Here is an 11944-nt window from a genome sequence, read left to right on the forward strand (position 1 = left end):
GCATGAGCAGCGGCTACAGCAGCCTGGAGGAGGAGGAGAGCGAGGAGTTCTTCTTCACCGCCCGCACCTCCTTCTTCGGCAGGCCGCAGGGCAAAGCCCGGCCCGGCCCGCAAGTGAGTGCTGCGGTCGGGTCGGGCGGCATCGCTGCCCTAAGCGCTGCGGGGTGCCCCGGGGGGGTGGTCCGGACCTGCCGTACCCAGTCCCCGGCCCGCCGCGTTGAGTTGCCCGCGGGCGCGCCGCAGGGCTGCAGCGGTGCCTGCACGTGGGACGCGGCTCCGGGCTCCGGCGCTTTAGGTGGCCGCGAGCGCCTCGGGGCAGCAACGTGGCAGGAGCGCGTGCGGGGCCGGGCCGGGAGGGCGGTGTCGGCGCGGGTCACCTCGGTGCCGCGCGCTTGGAAACTTCGGTCTTTGGTCCGGGACGGGGAAGGAGCTCCCTTCTGACAGCGCCGCAGCGCCTGCTCCCACCTGGGAGTTGCACTTCAACGTGTCTCCCACAGCTGGGGCCTCTGTTCTGTGGTTTGGGCTGGGTGCTAGCGCTAGACATAAAGCCAGCTGCTGTGCCCGGTTTCAAGCTGCAGCGAGGGAAGTTGAGGTTAGGAATTAGGAAGAACTTTCTCACTGGGAGGGTAGTAAAACACCGGAACAGGTTACCCAGAGACGTGGGGGGGATCTCCATCCCTGGGGATGTAGCCTTGGCTGGGATGATCTGGTTAGGGATGGTCTTGCTTTGAGCAGGGGTTTGGGCTAGATCAGCGGCGCTCAACCGTTTTTGTACCAGGGCCCATCTGTAAACATCGACGGCCAGTCCCGATCCCTTGCCCACCAGCGTGTGGGGTGGGGGGCCCAAGCAGCCCTCACGGCCTGCAGGGGAAAACCTATAGTTTCCCACACTTTTCTCCTTTAAAGGAGAATTCATTTTTTTAAGTTTGCTTGCGACTCTTTCATGTATTCATGTAACCCACTTTTGGGTTGCAACTCACAGGTTGAGCAACTGGAGGCTAGATTTGCTCCTGAGGTCCCTTCCAACCCTCATTTCCCATGATTCTATGACTAGCTTGAGACTAACTTTGCAGTAACTTTCACTAGCTGTTCTAAAAGTGCATTCAGAGACACAGTATTGACTTGAATCCAAGATGACTGCATATCTAAGATGATCCCTGAATAATTAGATTTTAATCCCTGGAAAAGTTATCAATTGGTTATAATTTTCCATGTATAGAATCCAGTTATTGGGGAGTTGTCTCTAATTTATCCCCCTCACTGCTGCAGGCAGGTGGTGTGGGGAGGTCAGGCAGCTTGCATTCCCACCCCCGGCCCCCCGGGGTTTTGCTCCATGCCAGCAGGCTCCATCCCCTTCTAGCCTGGGGAATTGAGCATGGCCCCAGCCTCTCAGCAGCTGTGCTCCCATGCCACTGCTACAGGATCAGGCTGGGGCTGTGCTCAGTGCCCCAGGCTGCCTGCTGCATGAAGCAAGGCTAAGTGGGGGAGGGAGAAGGACAGGCTGGGAAGCAGAAGCTGCGTAAGGGGAGATGGGGAGAAGAGGCTGCAGTGTGGGGGTGTGCGGGTGGCAGGGGTTGGGAGGCGATGGGCAGCAGCTGTGCCTATGACCCTGACTGGGTAGGAGGTAGAGGCCAAGCCACAGCAGCTGCCTGCCCACACCCCACACTCAGACTTAATTCTAAGGGGTTTCTTCTCCATGTGAAATGAGGGGGGAAACCTTGCTTTAGAATTGAGTAAATATGGTATTTCTTTTTTTTGTGAAAAGACAGATCCCCATGTGAACAGATGACTATAAAAACCTAGGCAGACTGAATGTTTCTGTCAAAAAACTGGAATTTAAGTCATGGTGATGAAATACAAGCTACCTGTTTCTGTAGGGTGTAATCATACTGTCATCTTTTGTTTTTAGTTTTCCTTTTGGCTGTTATGTGCTTCTGTATTTATGGTTATGTCGAGTCTGGGAAGCATGAGTTAAATGGGGGCTATTTCAGCTTCTTGGTTGGTAGAGGGAAAAAGATACAAGTGTCTTGTCTAATCTCAAATTGCTGAACAATCAGCTCCAAATAGTCTCAAAACCAAAGAATGGAATTAGTATTCATATTTTGTTATGGAGTTGGGACTGGAGTATTAGTCAATAGGCCATTCACTGTCTCGGTGAACTGTAGGCTTGTGTCCCAAGTGCAGGAAATTTGGAGGTTTGAAAACCGATCTCTACCAATAGCTAAACTAACTTCAGAAATGTGAAGTGGAACAGTGTGCCAAAGGTGCAAAATAGGAATCAATTTATGTAAACTGCATTTCTTGTTCCTTTTGTTTATGATGTCTCAAACTAGGAAACTCAGCCCTCCCACATGGCTCTTTCTACTTCCTGAAGTCTAAGCATTGTTCAGTGTTCATCCTTTGGAAACTGATGAGCCATAGTTTCTTTTGGCAGTGCCCCTTCTTTCTCTTGATGTTTTTTTCTTTCTCCTCTTCCCTCACTGTAGTTTCTATTTTTCTTAGCGCCTCCTTCCTGCCACTTATTACTGTGGCAGTTGGGAATCCTGGTTATGGATGAGGGCCTTACTAGTTGTCTGCCACTCCTCACCTTTGCCTTACGTCCTTCCCTCTCTGTTATATGGCGCATGCAGTGAGCCTGCCCCACTTCCTCTTCAGTACCAAGTATCATTTGCCATCAAGAGATTTGTTTATGATCCTTGCCCTCCAGTCATCTCCAACAAATTCTTTACCTTTCCGGAGGAGTTTCCAGGAATTTTTTCCCCTTAGTAGTCTCTTCTGCTGCTGGTGGGCAGGGTGTTTAGGCCAACCCACTTCAAGTGCCTGCACAGGGACCTTGCAAAAAAGCAGCCTTTTGAGAGTCCCCTGCTACTTCCCACTCTACCTCTTTCTCAGTCACCTTGAGTTCACCCTTCTTACTTACCTGGAAAGCTCCTGGCCCCTCAGTCTCTCTAAATACTACCTTCCAACTCTTTCCTAGTAGGAACAACCTGTCTATCCTCCCCTACCTAGTAGTGGGGCTTTGTCTCTCCTAAGCTCTGAGCCCACCATATGTAGCAGGTGGGGGTAATAGAAGAATCCTGTTGTATTGCCCTGTTCTAAAGGGACAGACCAACCTACTAGAATACTGTACAGGCACAGAGCAAGAACAGGCAAGGTATAAAACAAGAGATGGGAGTACAAGGAAACCAGACTATGCAAGTCAGCATAATAGAACATGGGCTCAGCACACCTGCAGCATAACTGTTGTCAAGGTTTCTGTAAACATTATGTCCATCCTCTACATTCACTTACAGACATACTAAAAACATGTAGGCCTTGGTCCTACAAACACTCTTGCTACTATTTTCATAAGCAAGATTAGGCAGGTATCTAACTGGTAAGAATTTTTCATGTTAGAGCAAGAGAACAACTAAAATAAGTTTCACCTAATAGAATCTCTAGTGTTCAGTGCTCAGTGGGGTAGTGGAAATGTCGCTACAGATTAGAGATATATAAGGCAGCCTGGAATAGATGTCACCTATATCCCGGTGTCTACAGCACCAGAAATACTTAGCTAAATGGTTATAGTTGCAAAGCTTATTCTTATTATTGCATAGCATTTTTTGTTTTTCTTAAGAAAACTTCTTTCTTAACACAGCAAAATGCACATAGATTTTGATGATCATGTCACTGATAATGTTCTTGATGCTGGAAGGGGAAGCTAGCATAACAACACTTTTTGGTTATATGAGGATGTTAGTTTGGTTTGTATGTTGAGGTTTGGTAAAAAATGCATACCAAGTACCCTGCGAGTTGAGGGAAGACGGCAGCTATTAAGTTGCTGTCTGTCTCTCTTCAGATGTGCAGATAGTTTTGCAGCATTGTTTCCTTGTGTAATGGTTATTGGTGTTCGCATGTAAATTTCAATATATTTAATTAACTATACCACCTTAATTTCCTTTGACATCCCTTTTCACTCTTGAAATTTTTTTTTGAAGTCTTTAAAAAAGTTATAATTTTGTGTGCAGAAAGATGTGCTGTGCTGGCTTGCGGTTTGTTTTGTCTAACTTTCCAAAGAAATCAACACTCAGATTGGATCCCTACGTTTTTGTTTTTTTTTTTTTAAGTTGAGGCAGAAAGAGGAATGGGAAGAAAAGGTCATTTTCATCCGTAAAATTAGCATATTGTTGAATTTCTCTCCTGTAGTTAATAGGATATACACCAAAGCTGCAGGAATTAAGTTATGTAACAAGAAAAACAAATTGATTTTTGTTTCCAGTTTACAAGTTTAAACATCTCGTAATGGTCTTATTCCATTCAGTCTACAAAGCTTAGAGTTCTGTGAGATGTTTTTAAAACCTGACGACATTGTGTGTCTTCTGTAGTCCTCTCTAACTCCGCTTCCTCACCCAAAAAGATCATCCAACCTCATCATTGTTGTTGTCATCATAATCATTGGCATCTGATTTAGCAGTTAATGAAGTGAATGGGACAGTTCATGTGCCAGAGTGGTTACTTCAGGTTCTCTCCAAACTCTTGCGGAGACACTCTGGCATGTGGTTGCACGTGCTTCACACTTTGAAGTTTTTTCTATAGAACTAGATGTGTATCATTTTTATTTTTACATCAAAGATGAGATGCTGGAAAACAATGGAATGGCCTGTCTGGGCCAGTTCCTAGCCCTGGATGTTGCATCCTGCACTTGAGAAAACACAACCGCTGGGACACTGGAGGTGTAGTGGAGACAATGGGTTCTTAGTATGACCCTTGTAGCTAAGAGAGGGTAAACTGGGACAGGGCATCATTCTGGTTGTTTTATTCTTTGCCCAAAATGTGAGGTGCCTCAAGGAGAATAAGACAGACTTGTCTGAGGAGTGTTCAGTCTAATGAAAAATGGAAGGAGGTCAGGGATAGATCTGTGAGAGCAATGGTGAAGCTAGAACTGCTTGTCTTGTTTAATATAATTAAACAATAACAACAGCAAAGCACAACAGCTGCTCTTACACCTGAGTATTCAGCCTCTTCCTAGGAGGGCATGTGTTGTTTTTGGGGACACAATGTGGGAAACATCATTATTCCCTACTACCTATTTCAGGCCTTATCTCACTACCCCGTGCCAGACCTTGCTCCCTACCCTGCCTTCCCCCTGAAGGTTCATGGTTCATTCCCTTCCCCAAGAGTCATGTTGTGCCTCCTTCTTCTTTAGGGCACCTTGGCTTTGTCCTTCCCGTTTACCCAACTTGGTGAAATTTTGGGTCCCTGGGGGAAAAGTAAATACACATTATAGAACTTATAAGGAGACAAAAAAAGGGTAAGTTTGGAGGTGAGGGAGGCTGAATCACTACCTGCTGCTTTTAATCTCTAACAGTGGCCCTGATAAAATAAATTGCCTCTTATTCCAACTGAATTTGCATGAATATCTTATTATTAAGAAATTATTTTCATTAGGTGAGCACAGAGCACTGAACTTACTTTCCAAAAAACAAAATCTTTTTGTAACTTGTAACCTTTTGTTGGTTGGTTATCTGTAGTATGAATCTGATGCTGGCTCTTATGCTTTATTAATACTCACAGTTAGTCAGAGTTTCACACAGTGGGCTGTTGTGACTCTTTACCGAATCTCTTGGAGTTTGCTCTCAGTAACGGTCTCTAGAGAAAACATCTCTTCTGATTACTAGAACAAATGAGGATTCTATTTTTAGATTTTTCTTTAGACTCAAAAAGGTTAGATTTGAGTTTGACATTTAGATACAAAGTTTATTAAATGTAAAACTAAAAATAGTAATGTAGTTCATTTTCTTCATAATTCTTTTTAGCAGTCAGTGGTTCTCATATTATAAACATTCTTACAGCTGAAATGATTGAAGGTTAAGGAAAAATTACTTTATGTTTGAACATCATATAAAACCTAGAGAAAGATCAGTTGCTGACTACTCTGTTCTTATTTGCTGCTGGATAAAACAGGATGCTCTCTTCAGCCGATGGTTGGAGAGGAGATACTGCAAGGTATAGGACTTCTTAACGGCATAGGTGAGCATCAGTGTCATTGATGATGACATTCCTTATTTAGATTCTTTTGTTTGTCTTTACTTGTTCGTGGCATTGAACTGACTAATGGTTACATATAAGTAGCTTAGACCTGAGTTGTGCTTTAACATAAAATCATGGCGCAGTGCGCATCTATAACCATGGTAGACGTTAACAGAGCTCTAGAAAATTAAATAGTGCATCTTAATTAGTGCAAGTAGATGACTTTTTGTGGCCCACCTGGAAGAGAAATTCCTCAATAACTGTTCCATCAAACCCATGCTATACCTAAGATATATAGATGACATCGAAAACCTGCTAGCTCTGATTTCCATCACAAATTCAGTAATCGTTGCTCCTCCATCAGTCTGTCTCTTGAATACTCCAGCACCAATATCTCCTTTTTAGATACTATGGGCAATCACCAAAGTGGTAAAATACTAGGGCTGTGCAAAGCTTCGGTAGCCAATTTGATTTGGAGGAGATTTGGCTGAGTTTGGAGACCAAATCTCCGAATCCAAATCGAATCTGGAGACCAGTTAAAAGCTCTGAATCAATTAGAAGCATCCAAATCAATTTGCAAAAGATTCGGCTATTCAGCCATAGACTAAGCAGCTGGTAAGTCTGTTCGGGGAGGGGGGACAGAGGGGCATGGGGAAGAGAGGGATTGGAGCTGGGGCTGGGACAGACTGCCCAGCCAGGGTGAGGGGCGTGGAACTTGGGGTGGGGGGCAGGGGGTCATGGGATACGGGTGTGGCAGTGCTTGGAGCGGGAACTGTGGCCTGCTGCCACTTGCCCGGCTGGAGTGGGATGTGGGCACGGCTTGCTGCACGCGGAAGGGGAAAAGCAGCAGCAGGGCATGGCCCCCACTCCCAGCACAGCTGCGCCCACACCCTCATCGTACCCCTCTTTCCCCTACGCCCCCCCAGCCCCGCACCGGCTATGCTGCCACTTGCCAGCCAGTGCAGGGGGGTAGGGGGCACGATGTGGGCATGGCAGCACAGGGAGCGGGGGCTGTGCCCTGCTGCCTCTTGCCCCCTTCTGCCTGGAGCAAGCTGTGCTCACATCTGCCTCTCCCCCACCCCAGCTAGGCAAGTGGCAGCAGGGCAGAGCCCCACTCTGAGTACTGCTGTACCTATATCCTGTGCCCCCTGCCCCAGCGGGGCACCTTATCGCAGCCCCAATCCCTCCCTCTCCCATGCCCCTTTCCTCCCCCAACCCCAACAGACTTACCAGCTGGAGGCAGCTGTATCAGCTGCCTTTTTAGTCTATGGCTGAATTTCTGAAGTGGCACTAAATCTTTCAGATCTGATCTGGCCAAATCGAATCAGGACAGTGATTTGTATCTTTGAATCGAATTACTGTCCACCAAATCAGCTGAATCTGAAGTGAATACTTGCCACTTCGCACAGGCCTATAAAATACAGACCGCAACATACAAGAACCCACAGACCAACATACATATCTGTACAGAACCAGCAATCCCTCTAAACACAATAAGAAAGCTGTAATATACAGCCAAGCCCTCCGATACTACTGAATTTGCACTGAGAATTCCCCTGATTGTCACCTCGTAAATCTCAAAAGGGCTTTCACCCAACAAGGATACTCTTCCAGAGAAATGGATTGCACTTTTGAAGAGTCACACGGATACCATGTGAAGAAGTGCTGCAGTACAAAAACAAAATCCTCACAATTTGAAAATCCTCAACAACTGCAACCCATACTGGAAGAAGATCCAATTCTTAAAGAGATCTTTCCAGAGTCACCCATCGTAGCCTTTAAACAAGCACTGAACCTCACCAGCCTCTTCACCAGAAGCAAACTTCCTATGGGCCAAAGCATACCTAATGGATCCAGGCCATACTAGAACAAGAAATGTAAAACATGCCAACGTATCTCCAACACTCTGACAATAACTACACCCCACACCATCGCCATTCCTGGATCTTACATCTGCACCTCCAGAAATGTAATATCTCATCCAGTGCACTAAATTCCCTGATGGAAAATACGTAGGAGAAACCACACAACAGCTATGCACCAGAATGAATGGACACAAAAAATCTATCAAAGACAAAAATACCCAATTACCTGTAGGTGCACATTTCTCACAAGACACCAACTCTCTCTCCAGTCTCTCAGTTCTAATCCTCAAAGGAAATTTACAAAATGCCTTTCATAGACGAGCCTGCGCACTTCTTCATAAATTTACTGGATACAAAAAATGATGGACTAAATCTAAATGTTGGATTTATGGCACATTATAAGCTGCCTGCCATCTGATTACCCCAGGTAACCTGTCTGCATTTTACCAGCTACACTCTATCACCAGTTCAACATTCCCCTCTTCTCCCCCTGCAACTGTCTCACACCTATTGTGTCCTATTACCCTGATCTTCACTGCCATGCATTTGCATTTTCAGAGACCTACATTTTGCATTTTGGCTTCTATTCCACCCAGGATAGCCCACAAAATACCAGCAGACTCTGTGTGCCTGAAGAAGGGTGTTTGTTCCCGAAAGCTTGCAAAGAACAATTTTTCCAACTATTGAGTTGGTCTAATAAAAGATATCACATTTACCCGAAGAACCTTATTTTTAATCTTTTTACTTTGTAATGTTTTACATTACTTTTAATGACTCTAGTATAAACTGGGCACAGTCACAGTTGGAATCTGATAGTAATGATGTTTTATTTTTTGGGACTTAATGACAATATGCACACTGTATGAGGTAGAGGTTCCACATCTGTTTCCTTATTATTTTGTTTGTTCCTAGAGGATAAATGTAGTGCCTCTAACACTGTTCGGGTCGCTAAAACTTTTAACCTGTGCAGTAGATCAAACTAAAGGTATCACGGCTCAATTAGGTACAATACTGGTACTATGTAAATAGGAGAACAGGGTGGGGAGGGAAGGTATGACTAACTTGTTTATCCTTTTACTTCATTCTCCTTCCTACCACAGTAATATACAAGTTATATAAGTTTTGGTGATATTCAGATGTACACCAAATATTTACTGACACTAGTTCTTCAGTTGCAAGAACTCTTTTATTTAATGTGTGTAGAGTATGGTGATGAGACTGAGGTTCTGTGCAGAGGTCTTATTTCAGCGTTTCACTATGATCTACCAGATAATTGCATACAGCTAAAGTCTGGGATTTTCCTATTGCCTTTGCTTTCTATACAGAAGGTTTCATGTGCTTAGCTCTGAGGATGAGTGGTGGGGATGAGTGAGTCATAGGAATATCTGAACACACAGCAGGAAACAAAAGTTGTAACAACCACCACCGCCAAGCCTTAGTGCGGGGAAGCCTGGTCCTCGTCACTTTTTCTCCTTCAAATACTGTATGAACAAGATTGGGTCAGCCAGCTAGGAAGAGCAGCAGATATTCACCGATGCATGGAGTATAGCCGCTGCAAAAAAAACCCAAAGGAGGCAAACAGAAATGTTGAAACAGACATGACCTGTCACATTGTGCAAAAACTTAGGGCTGAATTATCAATTCTAAGCAGACTTATTAGCAGAGCTTTTAACAGAGGCTGTAGACCTATAATGCAGTTTAGCCTTTAATAATATCCTTAGGAGCCAGGCCAGCCAATCTAAGTGTTCTGAAGGGGTAAAGGAGGTGAACAAAGCTCCTTACCTTACATCCAGGGATCTGGCCTAAACTCTGTTCTGATTTATAAAAGACTAAATCTGGAATTATTTGAAGGGTTACATGTAGGGCCAGGCAGCAGTGGGCCCCATTTAATTGCTCAGATTTATGTAGGAATTTTAAAATAGATACTGCTTTGGAAACTGTCTTCTATATAGATACAGTTTTCTTCCTTTTGAGTCCCATTGACGTCAGTGGAATATAAACACATGCTTTAAGCTGAGCATGTTCTTCAGTCCAGTTAACATTCAGCAAAACATTTATCTTCCATTTTTCTTCCTGTTACAGCAATGGTCAGGTGATGTTTCTATTTGTGTATGTGTAGAGACAAGCATGCAGACGTGCTATTGCAGGGCACGTGTTAGTTGATGTGGATCAGGTAACATTTTGGGTCTTGTTTTTTTCCCTGGGTAAAGCTGAGAGGTATTTCTATGTGTGGTTGACAGATGGTAGACAATTCTGAATACAGGGCTTCCTGTATGCAGAACATTTGGATAATTGAAGCAAACCTATGTAATTTGTGTAACAATTAACACCATTTTTCCAGTTATTGCTCGCTCTGCTGGAGAAGTTGGGACCTGTAGAAAAACAGAGCACTGAAATCCATAGAAGCAGCAATAGCAGGTCCACTGCCTCTAGCTCAGAGGAAATAGCAAGTGTAAACATAACCTCACCCATATGGGTGTGTGTTACAGTTGCTGGGTTTTTTCATCAACTTCATTGTATTTTTTGGCAGGGGTTTGCTTTGTGCTTCAAGGTGCAGTTGTAGTGGCATTACTGTACTACGTGTTTATTGGCATTGCATTTCTTTCCTGTTTTTTAGATCTAACTTTAATACATGTTGTTAGAGATGATGCCATTTTCCTCTTTTTCCCCAGAAATTTTGATCAACTGGGACATTTTAACTTAAAACTTTGAACTTTTTTCTATGATTTCAAAGTCTATCCTTATTTTTACACTATCCTTATTTCTTGCTAACTACCTTGAAGGCTGTACACACAGTTATTATGCAAGATGTCATGGGCAAGTCCATTCATCTTTAAAAATAACATCATTCCTCTTAATATTGTATAAAAATAAAATTGAACATTTATCCAGTTGGTTTTAGAATATCTACATATCAGCTAGAAAGCATGTGTAATAACTATTTCCATTACTTTTTCTACATCTTCCCCTCCTTATTAGTTATAAAATTTCAAGTAGAGTTGGCTGGAAATTTTACATTGAAATTATTTCGAGTAGGAAATTATTTTTTGTCCTTTTCTCGGTAAAACAAGAAAAACCTTATTCCATAGAAAATTTTAGGCTTTTTATCAGAAGGAACAATTGAATATTTTGGATTGTAACTAAAATTTCTGTTCAGAAATGCTGTCACAATATATTAGGGCTATTGTAGTATGGATGACTCATGTTCCCATTCTTTTGTCTGAGTTGAATTGCCTGGCTGAACTACATGCCTCTTACTAGTTTAGTATTTATGGGGGAGAGTGGTGGATCAAGAAGATGCAGCCAGCAGGAGAATGGGACATGAGGCACCATGGCAGGAATTTTAAAATAGAAGGTTTGTCTCTCTTGAACACATTTTGTGGTGGTTTTGTTCTGTTTTCTACTAGAAAGTAAATCATTCTGGAGGAAAAGATGATATGCAAATTATTTTTGTTGTTTTCTTCAAAGTTGTGTTTTAATACTTATACTTGTAATACTTTTTAATAGTTATACTTACTACTACATCATGCTTATAGGCTTGGCAGATTTATTATTACCATAACCGAAAAAGATTTGGGGTCATGATGGACCACAAGATGAACACAAGCCACCAATATGATGCTGCAGCTGGCAAAACAAGTAAATGAAGCTCTGGTTTGCATCTACTGATGCATCTTAAGCAAGACCCAAGAAGTTGTCATTCTCCTGCTTTACTCAGCCTTGGTGAGGCTGCAGCTGGAGTACTGAATACAGTTCTGGGCTCCACATTTTAGAAAGGATGTGGAGAAGCTTGAGAGAGTCCAGAGGAGAGCCACGTGCATGATTAGAGGTCAAGAAAACAGGCCTTATGTTGAGACTGTTCAGCCTGGAGAAGCGAAGGCTCAGGAGTGACTTGGTGGCCTAAAAGTATATAAGGGGTGTGCATCCGGAACTGGAAGAATGTCTGTTCACCGGGGCACCCCAAGGGAAGACAAGGTCTAATGGTTACAAACTGTTGGAAAACTGTTTTGGACTAGACATAAAGAAAAACTTCTTTATAGATTCATAGATTAAGGGTCGGAAGGGACCTAG

The 11944-nt window shown here is 43.6% G+C and overlaps 1 protein-coding gene across 1 annotated transcript in view; it reads left to right on the forward strand.

The window, feature by feature from the left end:
* The first annotated feature begins 2 nt into the window (after positions 1-2).
* RASSF3 (Ras association domain family member 3) overlaps positions 3-11944 on the forward strand; it is a 108231-nt gene continuing 96289 nt past the window's right edge. Inside the window, exon 1 of the mRNA XM_019514663.1 lies at positions 3-113. Coding sequence (XP_019370208.1) covers positions 3-113 — 111 coding nt within the window. The remainder of the gene's footprint in view (positions 114-11944) is intronic.

This window comes from Gavialis gangeticus, unplaced genomic scaffold (assembly GCF_001723915.1).
Source record: "Gavialis gangeticus isolate Ggan-Ray unplaced genomic scaffold, GavGan_comp1, whole genome shotgun sequence".
Taxonomy (NCBI): domain Eukaryota; kingdom Metazoa; phylum Chordata; order Crocodylia; family Gavialidae; genus Gavialis; species Gavialis gangeticus.